At 45.0% G+C, this 17,961-nt stretch overlaps 1 protein-coding gene across 11 annotated transcripts in view; it reads left to right on the forward strand.

Annotated features, from left to right (window-relative positions):
- Positions 1-17,961, forward strand: part of PPP1R13B (protein phosphatase 1 regulatory subunit 13B) — a 103,399-nt gene that overhangs the window by 15,091 nt on the left and 70,347 nt on the right. For 3 of the 11 annotated variants that reach the window (XM_034767867.1, XM_034767869.1, XM_034767873.1), the window contains exons 1-2: positions 1,310-1,550; positions 13,136-13,283. In XM_034767867.1, the coding sequence (XP_034623758.1) occupies positions 1,425-1,550; positions 13,136-13,283 (274 nt within the window). In that variant the 5' untranslated portion in view covers positions 1,310-1,424. Of the gene's footprint in view, positions 1-1,306; positions 1,551-7,027; positions 7,476-13,135; positions 13,284-17,961 lie in introns of those variants that run through there. The other 8 variants (XM_034767870.1, XM_034767875.1, XM_034767876.1 and 5 more) reach the window with 6 other exon arrangements.

A 17,961-nucleotide genomic window follows, 5' to 3' on the forward strand; every position in this document is an offset into this window, starting at 1 on the left:
TACATTTGTAATGTAGACAAGGCCTCTAGCCACAATATCTCTTAGAGAAGGTTTCTTAAATTCAGTATGCTCTCTGTTTCCAAGAATGGAGCAAGTATGTGTAGTGTAGGGATAGCACAGTGTCACCTATTTAACATAAATTGTTTTTCTTCAATCTTCTTTACTGGTAACTAAATTTGCTATCTGACAGTCCTGGGTTTTGAGATTTCCCACTCCAATAAATAAAATCAAACTTTTTTGTTTCCATTTTTAGAAAATGGAAACCATTTTTATAGCAAGTTAGATGGTTCCATTGTCCCTCAAAGGAGGTCTGTGGTGGTCCTCCCAATTTCCTTTTTTTTTTTTTTTATAGACCTGTGTCACCCATGAAGGCATTCTGAGGCGTGAGGGAGACTGCTAGGATCAGCAATACCTCCCCCCTTCCCCGCCCCCACCCTCTTCTTCCCCCCCCCCCCCCCCCAAAAAAAAAAAAAAAACCAACCACACTTCAGGAGCTACTGGTGATGTGTAGCTCAGCATGTTTGAGGGTTGTGATATGTATGATCCACTGGTGGCTCCTATTTTTGCTTGCGGGGATACTTGGTCATAGCCTCTTCTCTTCTCTTCTGTCTTTAACTAGGCTCTCTGAGTGTGAGAACAAAAGGAATGGAGGGGCTGGAAAATGTGCTGTAGCTCTTCTGATGCCTATAGGGGAGCTGCAGCTGGGTTCATAGGTCTCCTGCAGCTGTGGATCCTGTGTGCTAGAGAAGAGGGTCTGTTGAGGAGTGGGATGGTGATCAACTCTCTGGCATCTGAGGTGCAGAAGCAGCAATAAACACAGCTTACCAGTCATTGTTCAGTAGCTGTTTGACCCTACATTCAACAGAAGGCAGCTTTCTGCCAAGAAATGGACAGGGCTTGAAGGTGGGTGGGTGTGTGTCAAACAGACTGGTGGTTCATTCTGAACTGCTTTGTTAACATATTTGAACATTTACATTAGAGCAATTCTTAATGTTCTTTAGGGTAACTTAGCCACCTTTTAACAAAAAAAAATTAGTGCATTTCTAAGAACAATGGAAAGAACCTTGTTTGTAAATGATTTAATGTAAATACTTAATCTTTGCCATTTGTTATAATCCCAAGCAAAGATGAATATTACACAATGTTAAGGATAGTAGAACTCGCCTAGTGCAAGTTTGCCTAATTAGGTGAAACTTGATCCTCCATATCTTGTTCCTGTCACAGCCCTGGCCTGTCTTGTTTCATTAGAACATCTTATCACTGCTCCTCATTACTACTTGTATTCATATGCCAGTAGACCAAAGGGACATCCATTTAAGTAGTTTCTCACTGTAGCAGCTGGTGCATAGAAACTATTTTAGACTTCAGCTACATCACCTATTTATATACTCTTTATTTTATGTTCACTATTTACTGCTTTGCACATGAAGAATATTTTAAGAATGGTTATTCAAAGTATTATAAACAAGTCAAAGGAGAAATCTTGGCTACCGGAAAAGATTGGACTGAAGCCTGAAAGTAAGAAAATGGACAAAGTAATTCAAAAAAAGGTGGGATTGTATTGTTATAGTATTTGCTCTGAAATGAAACTTTGTAAAACGTGGTTACAAATTAAAGATAACCATGAAATGTTATGATGGTTCAAAGCTTATAAGTGGGTGAGTGGTTCCCCCCCACTTGATATTTAGGAGGTTACATTTATTGTCTGGTAACACCCCTCATATATGAATTGCCTAAAAATAGCAGTTCTATGACTTCACTTTGAAGTAAAAATACAGTCCGCCAAATTTAAGTGCTCAGAACAAAACAGATGTTAGTTTTTTTTATTTTTATTCTGCTTTCAACTAAAATTTAGCTACAGTATTTTTGTAATGCTCTAGGAGAGTTATTATCCAGTGGCTAGCAACTTTCACCCCAGGAGTATGAGAAGGAAGGGTCTGTCTTCAGACAGTCCCTTGACCTCTTAAGATCTTTGTTTTCATTTTTTTAAATAATTCTCAAGCCAGTAAACAATAGATCAAGGGCTTGCCACAGTCTTAAAACAGACCACCAAACAAACCACTTGTTAATTTTTTTTAACACACAGTTTCTAAGCTGTTTGCTGTCTTTCATAAAGGATGTTGTCAGTTACTCCTTATGTCAGTGTTTGAAAATAAAGAAAGGTCTAGAATGCCTATGTCTACTTGCAGCAGGGTCTGTATTTATACATTTTAAAGTTGCTTGCTTGGGGCATGTAACAAGATGTAAGTGTTCAAATACAACAAAGTAGCCCTGAAGGTATGGTAGAATCAGAGGTATGGTACCTTTTTATAAAAATTACTTTGCGTATAACTTTTTCTTGGGGGGTCAGAGTGCCTTACAAATAAGGAGGGAGACATTAAATATATTAGTAGCATTGCATATCTTGTCAGACAACTATATGCCATACAACTTAATTTCCTGAGTCACAGTACATGGTCAGTCACTTCTGGAAATTAGTGGGAGTTGTGTGAACTTTCAGTGATCATTCACAAGGCCAGATATGGGACTGTAGCAAACAGCACTTCATTCTCCCACACATTGTACCTCAAACTACAGAAGAGGGTAAGAAGTCTGTTTTAAATGATGCTATTCATGCAAACTTTGTTTTTCTGAAAGGCAGTTTTCAAAAATTAGTTGCCTCCGTTCTCCCCCTTCCGCCCTGCTGTGTGGTGGTAAAATCCTACCCAAAATGAGTGGTCATTCAAAGCTAACTACAGTATTGAAGATCCCAAACATTCAAAAATCATGAGTTAGGCCTTTTTTAAAAAAGTGTATTATTTTGGGGTTCTTAAGTGGCTTAAAATCATAAAAAAAACATACAATTTGTGGCTTCTTGTTTTTCAGCTTCTTGAGTCTTTAGTGTTCACTGTGATAGCTAGAAATTTGCTTTATCTAAAAGGAAAGCTGAGATTCTCATGCAGTCAAATGATTACTGAAGTTGTGGCTTTAAGTAAATTAACAAATCTTGTGTAACTCATGAACCAGTGATCTATCCTCATCCTCCTTAAACCTTCAGCTGTCTTCAGTGTCAACCATGCTCTTCCTGGAATCTTGTCCGTCCTTGGCTTTCATGACTCTGTCCTATCCTGGTTCTCCTGCCTCTCCTAAACACTCGTTAAGCATGTCCCACATCCTCCCTTGCCCCCCTCCACCAGCCATCTGTGGACAATTCAGAGCTCTTTTAGGGTGCAGAGGGAAAAGGGGACCAATATTTGGGTAATCTCATCCATATGATAGTTGAATCTGTGCTTCTCTGTGGATGACACACTGATTTATTGCCGTTCAAGACTAGACTCCTTCTATCCAAACTAAAATCTTAGCCTGTCTCTGACCTCTCATTGTGGATGGATAGCTGTTAGTTCAAACTCAACATGGTTAAGAAAGAGCTCCTAACTTTCACTCTGAGACATTCTATAACTTGGAGGACCATCATGTGACCCCCCCCCCCATATTCCTTACAAGGCATGCTTTATATGTATCAGGGAAAGGTTATGATCTGCTGAAAGTCATTTCTTTACCCATATATGTATATCACTAATGCATATGAAGTTATGAGAACTGTTTTATGGTTGTCACTAAAACATACTATAAGTTGGGTAATCAGCCAGATATTAGCCCCCCAGAGACAACAGCAAGGAAAGTAACCAATGCACAGGTGGAGTGTCAAACAACTTATCAACAGCCATTGTCCAGCAAGGGAGCTACAATTCAATGACTCACCTGCATGAGGCCACACCAGGGGAATTGCTCAACCTTGCCTAGAGACTCAGTAATGCCCACCAGACATGCCTGGACTTGAGTGGGTCCAAGCACATGAGACTGAGGGTATAAAACAAGTCAAGCATGGGCCTGCTCTGTTCTTTCTCCTTCACCCACCTACACTGTAAGCAACAAGGACATTTTGAAGACTCTAACTGAAGGGACTGGCCCACATTTCAAGGGTGAAATCTATGTACTATGAACTGCAATATCCAGAGGGGTGAGAGAAGCGGCGAAGTCTAGTTGCCCATTCTAATAGGGTTCAGAGTTTAGACTGCGTGCTTTAGATTTTATTTCTGTTGGTAACTAACTCAAGCAAAAAGTCAATCACTTAAAATCTATCTTTTGTAGTCAAACTTGTTTTACTGTTCATATAAACTCACTAGTAAAGATAAAGTGTGTGGCAAATCTGCTCAGGTTTTGCAGAAGTTGGTGTATATCCACTTTCCACTGAAGTGGTGAACCACTTATTAAACCTACATTGCTCATCTTGAGCAGTGCAACATTGTGTACAGTAACTCCTCACTTAAAGGTGTTTCGAAGTTACGTCGCTGCTCCACTCATTTAAAGTTGTGCAATGCTCCCTTGTAAAGTCAGTCAAACAAGTTCCTCTTCTCCACCTCCCTCCCAGTGCTTTTCTCCTCTTTCCTCTTTCTCTCTTCCCCCCCCCCCCCAACCAAACAGCTGTTCGGCAGTGCTTAGGACTCTCTGGGAGGGAATGAGTGAGCGGGGAAGCTGCCCCATCCCCTCCCCCCCCGGCAGGCAGGGCCACCCAGAACACAGGGGCTACAGGGCCCTTTAGGGGCTACAGCCTGCAGCTGTAAAGCCCCTTTTGGAATGCAGCTGTGCGAGCACTGGCTGGGGGACTTGGGGGGGGGCGGGGCATGGCCCACCCAGAGAGAAGCAGTACTTTCCCCTTCAAAGCCAGCCGGAGAGAAGCAGCACTTTGAAGGGGAAAGAGCCACTTCTCTCCGGCTGCTGGCCGCGTGGCTGCCCCTGTTCCTCCTGAGTCCTCCAGACCGTGCTCGCAGGGCCACATTCTGAAAGGGGCTTTAGAGCTGCAGGGCAGGGCCCTAAAGCCCCTGCATTCTGGGTGGCCCTGCCTGCCAGGGGGTGGGGGAGCTCCCAGAATTGTGGCCCTGGGGGTGGTGCCACACTGCAGAGCCACTTGCCCACCCCCTGCACCAAACCATGAGCTGCCCCAGCCCTGAGCCTCCTCCCAGACCCTGCACCCCCCCCAGCCTTGAGCCCCAGTGGCACCTCCTCACCACAGTACAGTACTGTACAGTGTATATAACGTCTTTTGTCTGCCCCAAAAAATTTTCTTTGTAACCTAACCCCCCACACTTACATTAAATCTTATGGGAAAATTGGATTAGTTTAACGTAGTTTCACTTAAAGTTGCATTTTTCAGGAACATAACTGTGTGTGTGTGTGTCTTTTCATGCAGTATAGCTGGGTGTGGGACGCCACATGCAATTGTGCTGAGTTATAACAGCTCCTGGAGGGGCTTGCTGCTGGTCACTGTGTGTGTGTGTGTGTGTGTGTCCCTCCCCAGGCTGGAGAGAGTTAAGGGGGCACAATGGGTCCCACAGTCCCAAGCTGAACCCCAGGGATCCCATCACCCCCCCTCCACTCCTTCTTTCTCAATCACCAGTCTATTCTGTACTACAAAGTTAGGTCAATGTAAGCTGCCTTGCATTGACCTAGTTGTCTGTTTCTACACTTAAATCTGTTTTCCACTGATGAAAGTGTCCCATTTACAGTGATGTAGTAACACCCCCTCCCTCAGCTGCATTGAGCCATGGTTAATATGCTGAGATTGACACAGTGTAAGTGTAGCTGTTGCGTTACTTACGTTGATCTTAACAATTCTCCAATAGCTATCCCGCAATTCCAGACACTGACTGCCAGAAGGCCTCTTTCTCTTCTCTTCTCCCCCGCCCGAACAAAAATCTTTTTTTTTTTTTTTTTTTTTTTAATGACTTATCCTGATTGTCCAGCTAGGCAAGTGCACCTAGCAGCTTTCCTTTGTGTGCAATTGCCCCACTGACCATGCTGACTACTCCAAGCTGGAGCACATCTGAAGCATGTAGACAGGAGATTTTTATCTCCTGGCCCTGTGGGAGAAGAGGCTGCCCAAGGACCGCTATGGACCTGCTGTAGAAATGTGGACATCTATGAGCAGATTGACATGGGGGGTGCAGGAGAAGGCTATGAGAGGGACCAGCAGCAGTGCTGCATGAAAGTGAAAGAAATGAATCAGACACATCAGAAGACTAGGGAGGTCAACAATTCATCCAGTGCTGAGCCACAGACCTGCTGCTTTTACAAAGAACTGGATGCCATGCTTGCTAGAGAGCCCACAGACTACCACGAATACCTCCAAGGAATTGGAGTCATGGCCCCATCACATGAATGGGAGATGTAACCAGGGGTTCAGCTAAGCTGCAAGCCAGCCTGTTTGAGGCTACACCTCAGTCCTGGCAGTCAAACATGGGCAAGTCAGCTGCAGGATGATGGCTCCTTGGGTAACTGTACATTTTATTTCTCACTACAAGTGATAGGCACCCCCCCACCCCCAACTTAATGAAAAGTCAGTAACTGTCCTGTTAACTTGCTTTTACTAAAGAGGTAGTGATACAACTAAGATAGTGTTGTGTGCTTTTCACTCCTCTGTAGAGATGGGGGAGGGCACATGAGGCAGTTCATGTACACAGGAATGTCCCTTGAATCCTGCTGAGATCTCAATGAAACTTTCATGGAGGTACCATGCAATCCTCTCCTGAAGGTTTTTAGGGATGGCAACCTTATTTGTTCCTCCAGCATAGAACCCATATCGGTCAACAATAACTTGAGCAGACACCTTCATGTATACAGGCAAGTAGCATTCAGGTCCAGTTGCCTTTGGGATGCCAGCAGCAGCTGTCCTCTCTGCCTTTGTTACCCTCAGGAGTGAGATCAGCTAAAATCACCACTGCCTGTGGAAAATGGTGCCAGTATTCAGTGCTGTTGCCCTTTACTCACAGGTTCATGCAACTGAGCAATTCCCTCCTCATTCCTGGCAGGCCACATTCACCATGGCTGGTGCTGTGAGCACTTCTGTGCGCAAGCACTCTGAAGCAAAAATGCTGATAAGCATGTGTGGGGTGCGGTGTTTTGTGTGGTCCTCCCCCCCCCCTTTTTTAGAGGAGCAAGGGAAGGGAGTTCTGCATCTTTAAAGTTTGCTCCTGTATTTCATCTGCAGTTGCTGTGGCCTTGAGGGGTTCCCCCTCCACATGTGTGGAATGACTAAGCCAGATAAGGAGGAGAAAGAAAAGGACTTGGAATGTCATGTTTAGTGAGTTCCTGCAAGCCAGTGCTGCATGAGACTGTGAGCAAAGGGCCTGAAGGGTGAACATTGCAGACAGCCTGGAGAAGGAAAGAATGAACAAGAGCGTTCCAGCAGGAAAAGGAGATTCATCAGGACATAATGGGGCTTCTCTGGCAGCACAAACAGATGCTGCGACTCTTGTGGACCTACAGGTTCAACAATCACCAGCTCACTTCCCTTTGTACTCCACAGAAAACTTCCATTATAGCATCCAAATGGCGTTGGGTGCCACATCCCTACCCCTACCACTCTGCCCTGACATAAGGGCAACCACTGCTTCATGTACACTGACCTGTGAAAGCCATAGCTGCTATATGTATAGGTAAAATTGATGTGAACATGCTTTCTTTCCCCTTGTAAAGTTCTGTTCCATTAAGTTTTTAATCTATTTGTTCTTACATTGCACATTTTTTTGCACTAGTTTTATTATTGAATATAATTCTATTTGGAAAATAATTCACCTTTAGTAGTTCACAACATATGCTGCAGAGTGCCTAGCAGTTCGAAAAGCACCAACTTTTTACTGTATAGTGTGACACAACTCATAGGATCAGTTACTGTTCAATAATCATGAATATACAGTAAGTACAACAAAGTTTAATAGGTGCATTGAAAGTGGTGGTGTATTTATAGATGTACACCAAGCACCACACAATTCCTAACAGGGCCCCAAAACAGCAGTGCCAGGTAGAGCACAGTACACAAAAATCACATTACTGTGGCTCACTGTCAAAGTGCTCTTTCAAAGCCTCCCTGAGCTGTAGAGCTCCACATTGAACTCTTCTAATAGCCCTTCTGTCTGAGTGGTCAAACTCCACAGACACTGCTCTGCCCTGCACCCTGGCAGCAACTCTTCTTCCCTTTTCCCCTCCCCGCTCACTTCACAAATATTGTGCAGAACACAGTAGGCAGCTATAACCATTGCAATTTTCCCCCCTCCCTCTCCACTGAGATCCAATCTTCAGTAAGTAATACTAGCACACCTCAGTCTACTAAAAAGTGCATTCAACTGTCATTCTGTACTTTCTCAGCCAGTAGTTAAACCTCTCCTTGGTGCTGTCAAAGGCTGCTGTATAGCTTCATGAACAAAGGGTAGGCTGAGTCACCCAGGGTCACTCTTGGCATTTCAGCATCACAATGGTAGTCTGCTTTTTGGGAAAGAAAATCCTTGCTTGTAGCTTTCTGAAGAGTCCTCTCTTCTTAAAGAAGAGTGTCATGCATCTTCCCTGCCCATCCAACACTGAGTGTCAGTGAAGTGTCACCATCACCATAGAAAAGTAGCCCTTTCTGTGGGTGTACTCTGGCAAGGTAGTCTGATGTCAAAATAAGGATATGCATGCCGTCAATTGCTGCACCACAGTTCTGGAAGTCTGTTTCTGCAAATCCATCCACTGTGTCATGCACATTGCTGAGTCATAGTCCTGCATAGTGGGAGATGATTAATGACTGCACACTTGCATGACAATGGCCCCCACAGTGAATTTTTCAACTAAAAAAATTCTCACTGACTGGTAACCATTTGGCATTGCAGATTTTTTACAGTACATTCACCACTCACTTCTCCAGTATTATCACCGCTCATTTTGGTGTCCTTGCATTGGAAGTCTGGGGCAAGTTTGGCACACAAACCCAGGAATGTGGTCTTGCACATCCAAAAGTTATGCAGCTGCTGCTTGTCTTCACTTTCCAAGTCCTTTATGATGTATCCCTACCCTAGCTATCCTTTCCTCATTTACTATTGAAATGTCAGTGTTTTTCCCCCCCCCCCTTCCCCATCAATTGGCCAATGATGCCTGTCTCCAATGCCCACTAGTTTAAATTTTCACACAAACCTCTTCATACCTTTCTCCCTTGCTGTCCCTCATGCTTCAGAGGATCTTCCCATAAACATCTGTTTAGCTACCTCATCTCCTTGCTCTATCCATCATTTTACCCTTTTTTTTTTTTTTTTTTTTTGCTCCTGTCATTGGGATGGGTCGGCCTGTTCCATGTTACCTGTGGAATGTTCCAGTATAGTGAATATTCTGATATCTGGTGTCCAGTACCTGTTAGGTATGTCTCTTTTTGCAGCATCAGCCCTTTCCTTGCCAGCTTCTATGAGCAGGGCCTGCCTCTGGCTCACAGCTTAACTTTGCTTTATGTTAGCAAAGTCTTGACCATTACTTTAGTTCAGGCCTTAGGCCTCATACGAGGCCTCTGATACCAAGGTTTATATCTCAGGGCCTCCTCTTACTACAAGACTCAGCACTGGTTCCCTATCCTGGCTATATGGAACAGTGCAAGGAGCATAGTGGTCAAAGCTGCAGAGCAACAGAAAGCTGAAGGCAGGGCAAGCAGATAGGAAAAAAATATATTGGGCACTTAAGTGCAGTAAAAATGGCAAATTCAGTGGCAAGCTAAATTCCATGTCATAATGTGTTTGACATTTCCCACCCCCCTCCCCCCAAAGTACATACTGTAAAATTCATGGTGACCTGATTTGAGATTAATGGGGCAGATCATACTTCACAAGGCTGTTTGGTTTAGACTGTCTGCAGATGCAGGCAGGTACCATTGTATTGATTTACACTACTTTCATGTCATGGTTACAAATTTCATAACTAGAAAGACTGGGAACTTGAGTTTTAATTAAAAAAAAAAAAAATTTAAGATTCCAGTAAACTATTCAGGTACAAGGGGTGAATTCTGCAATAAATTCCACAGCCCTGGAATACTGTGATCATGTCTGAGTCTTGTCTACCTTTAAGAAAAGTCAAATTTAATTCACCGACAGTACTAATGACAGTTGAAGCTATTGTGTAGGTACAGGCACTTTTTTACAACTGTTATTTAATCAAAAGATGGCTACATCCTATCAACACTAAATAGTTTCCAACATTGTTATCACTGGTGGAGAATTACAGGTCTGAATTTGTCTAGTGTAGCCTCATCTTTAGATTAGTACTTTTCCAACATTGAAATGTATTGACTTCAAAGACCTTAAGTTTCAGTATATTGGGGAGGAGGTGGCTGAAGGGCAACAGTGGTATAGAGGACTGAGCAAGAAGCTAGGAAATTTGGCTTCTATTCTTGCCACTTGTTTGCAGTTTTGAATCACTTACGGTCTCAGTTTCTAGCTACAAAACTATGCAAATATCATCCCCTTTTTAGAAAGTTGTGCAAGGTCTGTGAATAAAGATTGTTATGAGTGTAAGTACCAAATTTCTATCCTGCTTATGCAAACTGAAATATAAGTCTATTAGGATGGATGGTACTCAGTTAATGAGAAGGTGTAGAATATTTTGTTTATCTTCATTGTTCAATGTGTAGCCCTAAGCTTCTTACTGCACAGCACATACTATGTAAACCAGGGGTTCTCAAACTGGGGGGTCAGGACCCTTGGTCACAAGGTTATTACATGGGGGGAGGGGTTATAAGCTGTCAGCCTCCCCCCAAACCCTGCTTTGCCTCCAGCATTTATAACAGTATTAAATTAAACCCTTTTTTAATATATATTTGAGGCAGGTCACACTCAGAGGCTTGCTATGTGAAAGAGGTCAGCAGTACAAAAGTTTGGGAACCATTAATGTAAACCTTGCTCTGAAAACAATTTCCTCAAAATTTGCTCTCATGATCATAGTGTTTCACAAACATTGATTCTTCATAAAACTCCTGTGAGGTGAGGGGTTGGCATTATCCCCTTTTACAGACTAAGGGTGCCTAATTTGAGTTACCTAGGACCTGATTTCTTCAGAATATTTGGCACTCTGTATATTCCAGCCCAGCTGCCATTGATTTCAGGTGCAGCTCTAAGTGCTCAGCACTCATGCAAATTTGACCTTAGGGCAGAGGTCTCAAAGTCCCAGCCCACAGGCCATTTGCAGCCTGAGAACCTCCCCAGTGTGGTCCCCAGGGCTCCAGCAATTTTGGGGTTAGGTCTCTGCCTTAGCCCTACCTGCCACCCCTGGACACTCCCTTTCCCTCCCTTCCCCCCGCACATCCCACAGCTGACTTTAAAATGGCCCAGGGCCCTGCCCACCACCAGCAGAGCTGAGCCGCTTCCTGCAAGCTTGCTCCATGTGGCTGCTGGCCCTTCTCTGAGGCCCCAGGGCAGGGCTGTGCCTCTGTGCACTGCCCCTGCCCCGGGTGCCCCTGAGGCCAATGGGAAGCTGCAGGGACGGTGCCTGGGGGCAGCAGCACATCAAGGTCCCCCAACCTGCCTTGGAGTCCCAGATAAGTGCCACATGCCCCTGACCCCCCCCCCCTCCTCCCGCACCCCCACCTCTTGCCCCAGCTCAGCCTGCACCCAGGTGTCTGACAAAGTGGGTATTCACCCACAAAAGCTTATGTTCCAATACATCTGTTAGTCTTAAAGGTTGCTTTTTACAGATCCAGACTAACACAGCTACCCCTCTGATACTCATGGGAAAAGCGCATCTCTTCCTGACTAACCACCTGAGCTTTTTATATACTCCATGCAGGTTCTGGTGCTGCTGAGAAGGTAGCATCTGCTTTTCCCCAGGGAGATTACTGATACTACCTTCTAGCCACCCTGGAACCTGCATGGAGCATATAAAAAGCTAGGGTTACCATACGTCCGGGTTTCCCCGGACATGTCCGGCTTTTTGGGATTTCCTCCTGGATGGGGATTTGAGGACCAAAAAGCCAGACATGTCCGGGGAAAATAGGGAGGGAGGGGTCCTGGGGCTTGGGTGCGGGCTGGGGCCAGCGGTGCCGGATCGGAGTCGCTCGGCCAGAGCCGAGGCCCGAGCCGAGCTGGGCTGGAGCCACCGGGGCCAAGGCGGGCCGGAGCCGCTCAGGTGGAACCAGGGCCAGTGCCCCAGGGCCCGAGCAGGGCCAGGCGGGAGACACCGGGGCCAGAGCCTCTTGGCCAGGGCCGGCCGGCCGCTGGAGGGAGCTGCTGGGCCAGACTGGGCCGCGCCTACTCGTGTCCAGCCCCAGCTTACCTGTTGCTTCCCTGCTTCAGGGGGAGGAGCAGGGGGATGGAGCATTCAGGGGAGGGGGTGGAGTTGGGGCAGGGACTTTGGGGGAAGGGGCAGGGCCGGGGCCCCATGGAGTGTCCCTTTTTTTTTATTATATATAATATTAAAATATGGTAACCCTATAAAAAGCTCAAGTGGTTTGTCGGGAAGAGACACAGATGGCTGCTGTCTCAGGAGGGGAGGCACAGCCTGCCCTGGCCTATTATACCTGTTGACTATGCTGTCCCTTCTAGGGTCTGGCCACACCCTGGCCTGGAGGCAGCAGCCATTACAAGGAAAAGTCCAGCTTCACCCCTGAAGTCCCTGGTTGGAGTGCACGTACTCATTTTGCTCTGTGAGGATGGCTCACAAATAGGGGCTGCAAGGGAATGCATGGAACATGCTCCGTCTCTGTGGGAATTGAATGTACACAGTCTGGTTAGCTTTAGCAGTTGAGAGGTTCGAGTGAGCTTGGTAAGGAGGGAATCTTAGGAGCAGTTAGTTTTTAGAAGTTAGCAAGTTTGCTGGGCTTGTGCAAACTGGGTGCTTTTGTTCTGGGTTTTTCCAGATTTATAGGTTGGTCAAATTTAGGTGGATTTTCACAGGAATGGCAAAAGCAAATCTGACTGAAAGGCACCCCCAAATTTCAAGTTCCTGCTCCAAAGACTGGGGGTGCTAGAATATTTCAAAGAAAAGGTCCTGAGAATCTTTTAATACAGGGGAAAAAATAACAAAGGGGGAAAATATTTTGTCCTCACTTCATTTTCAGCAACAGCTGAACCATTTTGGCTGGAACTTTATTTAATAAAATTAAAAATTAAAAAAAAAAAAAATACTCTGCTTGAGACAGACACCCAGGAAAGAACATTTCAGTCCAAACAGTTAAAGGAATTGAAAATGGGGTCTTTAAATAGGAAGTGTCAGGCAACCTTAATATTAATTTAAAGGAAGATTGTATAAAACTGGGCTTTATTCTTGTTTGGCATTGTTTTTTAATTATTGTATCATTCTTCTCTTTCAGATGATATTAACAGTCTTCTTGAGCAACAATGAACAGATTTTGACAGAAGTTCCAATTACACCAGAAACAACCTGTCGAGATGTCGTGGAGTTCTGCAAAGAACCCGGCGAAGGAAGTTGCCATCTGGCTGAAGTGTGGCGTGGAAATGGTAAGCAAAGTGTTCTTTCGTAACAGATATGAAATTTACATTTTTTAAATTACAAATACAGATTTTATTACTTATTTTTAGTTGTATTTTGCTTTTGCTAGAGCATTTTTGCAGAATATTAAGATTTCAAATTGGCACAGCTGTAAAGATAAATATAACCCTTGCTGACTTTTCTCTTGTCCTTTCCTAGCTTGGAATATTTTTATAAAATGTACATGGAATGCAGTAGACAATAAATATCTCTAAGGTTCTATGAGACATTTCAGTTTTTTAGTCTAAATAAACAATTATACTGAACATTTTACTTAAGCAGAAATTTAGTTTTGTAAATTTATTCATTTTGGGCTTGGTTCACAAGCCAAAATGTCTTCTCTCTCCCCCCCGCCCCTCCATTATCAGACCTGCAAACCCAACTGGAATCTAAAGCTACAGGTGCTCTACAGGCTAGGGGTGTGATTACCTTGCTCATGTATACATACTAATGCCAGCTCTCATTGAGCTAGCCCATGTATAAATAGTAGTGTACCCACAATAGCATGGGTGGAGGCATGGTTGAGGCGTACTGAGTACAAACTTGCCTGAGACCAATGGAGACATGTATATATTCAACACAGCTCAGCTACACTCTATCTTCCTCTTTTCATGGAAGCTTCATTTCTGGTGATAGCCAGTGCTTCTGGTTCTGGGTTGTGATGTCTTGTATCTAATTTTCCATAAAGAAGTGATTTTCTATGTGTCCCAGTCTCCTTGTTTAACCTAAACCATGAAATCTCCCTAACTTCTCTAGCCTTGCTTTGTGATTTGGGGAAGATTTGGGTGGCATTCTTCAGACATCTGTAGAGCCCTTCCAGAGTAAGCTGTTCAGTATTATGTGAAGTCCTATTCTCTTTTCATTAATTTCAAGATTCTATAAAGGTGAGAGGTCTCAATGTGTTGTCTCCTACCAGATGAGAACCCATATCTAACATTTTTGTGTCTTAATGGGGGCATTTGTGTATGCTCCTTTCTTCCATGGGCACAGCTCCCATGTTGAGTTAAACTCACAGGTTGGGTGTGCACAATACTGGGCTCTTAGAAATCCAGCTCCAAGTTTAAGTATAAATGTACAGTGCAGTATTTCTCCTGTGAGGGGAGTAAAAATGCAAAACTTAAAGTATCTCTAGTTCTTTAGACACTCCCGTGAATGGCACTGAGATCTAATGTCTCTCCCCTGCCTCCAACCCCACAGCACTGTATGGTATTTTTCTTAATTACCTCATGGCTCTGTGTAGAGTCTACATTCCATTTTTGAATTGTGTCCAAGGGCTGGAGTATAAATTTAGTTCAACTAGTCCCAATCCTGCTGAGGCTTGAGGCTAGTATGACTCCTAGGGATGTCAGTGGAAGGTTCCCAAAGGATTGGGGGTAGAATATGGCCTTCAACTTTACTTACTATTGCTAAGTGCATTATTATCAAATTCATTGTCACTAAGTAGGAAGAGAATACATTTAGGTCCATCCCTCTTCTTGTTTTTTCTCTTTTTTTTTCTTTCTTTGGGCTTGGCTACACTTGTGTGTTAGTGTGCAATAAAGGAGCCCCGTGCCCACTAGCTCACTCCCCATCTACACTGGCAAGACACATAGAGCACTCTGACTCCACGGCTAGAGTGCTCTTGGTACTCCACCTCGGCGAGAGGAATAACGTTGGTTGCGCCCCTGCTGGAGCGCTGCGGTGCCAGTGTGAACAAGGTGTTGCATTACTGCTCTGATCAGCCTCTGGAAATGTCCCATAATCCCCTTAAGTCAAGTGGCCACTCTTGCCATTTCTTTGAATCGCTGCAGAAGTGCCCTTTGAAAGCTTGTTTGACAGCCAGCTGCTTATCTGCTCCGAGACAAATCAACCATTACTGTGGAGTGGTGGTGGTGGTGGGGGGGGGGTGTCTGCTGCTGTCTGCACTTACAAGACAGCATGCTGACATGCTCTCAGCCCCCCAAAAACCCACTCTCTCCCACCACATACACACAATGCACTCCCTGTCACACTCCATCCCACCTCTCCCATTTGAAAAGCACATTGCAGTCACTTGCATGCTGGGATAGCTGCCCATAATGCACCACTCCCAGTGCTGCTGCAAGTGCCACAATGTGGCCATGCCAGTGCGCTTGAAGCTGTCAGTGTGGACAGACTGCAGCGCTTTCCCTACTGCACTCTCTGAAGGCTGGTTTAACTCAAAGCACTCTATATCTGCAAGTGTAACCATGCCCTTAGTGTATTCTCATTTCTTCTTTCTGAATGTCTCTCCTCCCTTTTTAAAGATCAGCAATAGAATAGTTACTTAAAATGTCAGCATTATCATTTAACCTTTCAATTAGGTTAATGAAAGATGCGGGCGTTTACACCTGAGTCATTGTTTCAGACGCGCTCTCTCTGCAGCCTTGAGAATATACACTTCCATTGTTAAGAAGTAAGCTTCTAACCCTCATGGATACACAGAAAACTTTCTAAATGCAAACCAAGTGTAATTGAGGGTATTGTCGTCCTAAGAATCTGAATGTCATGTGGACTGCATAAATACATAAAGTGGACCTGCAAGTAAGGAGTCTGACGCCAATGGAATAGGTCTAATATCTTGAACAGTTTTCAGCTAAAATAGAATACAGAATCTTCTTAGCCCTTCACTCTGTTCCTGTCTCTACCTCTGAAGTATCAGTCTTGAGGATGAATTTCTTGGAGAGTTCAGAGAATGTAGTATCAACTAGTTACAAAAGATTACTTGGCAAGTAATTCATTCAGACACCCACTGGATATTTTTAAGCTTCTAATGTTTTGGTGAGACTGGCAGGGTACAGCCTGTGTGACCAATATAGGCACAAGCTTTCTATAATAACTAACCAGATCCAGTAAAGACTGCAACTTCATGGTTGTAGTTCATGACCTTTTCAATGTGCTGAACACTTTGGACAAGGAAACTATATCTGCTTCAGGATTATCTACAATATTCTCCTCCTACAAAGAGATTAGTAAAAACTTGAACGATCTCTCAAAGCAGACATGTAGCTTCTGCTGTATGGGCTATCAAACTATTTGATATGCTCATTGTGATGCTGGCAAACCAGGCACCAGCTCATACCAAGGTCCCCATGTCTCAAATTAATCCTAACAGATACATAGCTGGAATTTGTCTGGCTCACTTGTGGATGTGGATTGATATTGATAAAATAGATATTAGAATTAAAAGAAAGTGTTCAGTGTTTGGACTTTGAATGCTTGTGAGTTGCTCCATGTTTTAATCTTGCATGTAATATCTGTGTTCAATATTGTACTCCTGGGGGAATTCTGTGCCACTGCGCACATGCAGAATTCATGTCCTGTGCAGATTTCTTTGCTTCCCTGCAGATAAATGACTTTCTTACAGGGAAGCAAAGGGAAGCTGCAAGAGCAGTCATGCACCCTTCCCCAGCAGCACGGGCATGTTGTTTCAGGCACCCAGAGAGGTAAACCACTGGGGTGGCAAGGCCATCTGCCTCACATCCATGCATCCGGACCCCCCATGAGCCTCACCCTGTCAAGCCTCATCTCCTGCATCTGGAGCCATCCACACCTGGCCTGCTACCTATGCTGGGCTGAGCTGCTAGTCCTAGCTGGGCTGAAGGTGGGGGAGAAGCACACTTCCCGTGCACAGATTGGTTGGGTCCGGGTCAGACCCACCCCCAGAAACCTCCCCTGGCTCCGCACCCCCACCTTGCTTCCTGCCCCCTTTGCTCCTCCACGGGTGGAGGGGTCACTGTATGGGGAGATGCTCCCCTGTCTGCCCCACACCCTGCACTCAGACCACCCCCTGCTGATCCCTGTGCACTCAAACCCCCATCCTGATGAGCCCCACCCCTATGCACCTGGACCACCCCACAAGCCCTCTGCACCTGTACCCCCACCCTGCTGAGCCTCAATCAGCTGTACCTGGACCCCATCCCACCAAGGCCCCCTCCCCCGCTGAGCCCCCCCCACCCCCCCCCCCCGAGCCCCATTGCTCATGCACCTGGAACCCCCCCACCGACCCTGTGTGCAACCAGATTGCCCCACCACGTAGAACCCTCTTACCTGGATTTCTCCCCCACTAAGCCCCTCCACACTTGGATTCTGCCAGACTGAGCCAGCCTGCCCGCCCACCCACACCTATTGAGCCTGGTGAGTTGCTTCACTTGCTACTCCTGAGGGAATTCTGCACCAAAAATTAAGAACTCACCCGGACACAGACTCTGGGGCAGGCCCAACCTTTGCTCTTTGTTAAATTTGGGTGCAGCCTCACCATTGAGTCTGTGTGCCAGGATGGGGCTGCAGAGTGATCTCCCATCTCTGTGCAGCTAGTTACCTGTGCTCCCTGCTGCCATGCTGGAGCCTCCACATTTATTTATTGACAAATAAATAAAATTTGCAGAATTTTAAAATATTGTGTGCAGAATTCCCTCAGAGTAATATTAGTGTATTATCTGTTTGAGAGGTTGTTTGGTGATTCACAGAAGCTCACAATACAGGAGAGAGACATCAATTAGCATGAAGAGCTGCTCTTCTACAGAACTTGTTATGCCCTGCCTGAAAGAGGAGACCCATCGATACTAGAGAGCTCTGGCTCTTACAACTGGAAACTCCCTATATCTCGACTGAGAAACCATCATCCGGACTAACGGCTCATATTGTTTT

Source organism: Trachemys scripta, chromosome 4, assembly GCF_013100865.1.
Source record: "Trachemys scripta elegans isolate TJP31775 chromosome 4, CAS_Tse_1.0, whole genome shotgun sequence".
Lineage (NCBI taxonomy): Eukaryota > Metazoa > Chordata > Testudines > Emydidae > Trachemys > Trachemys scripta.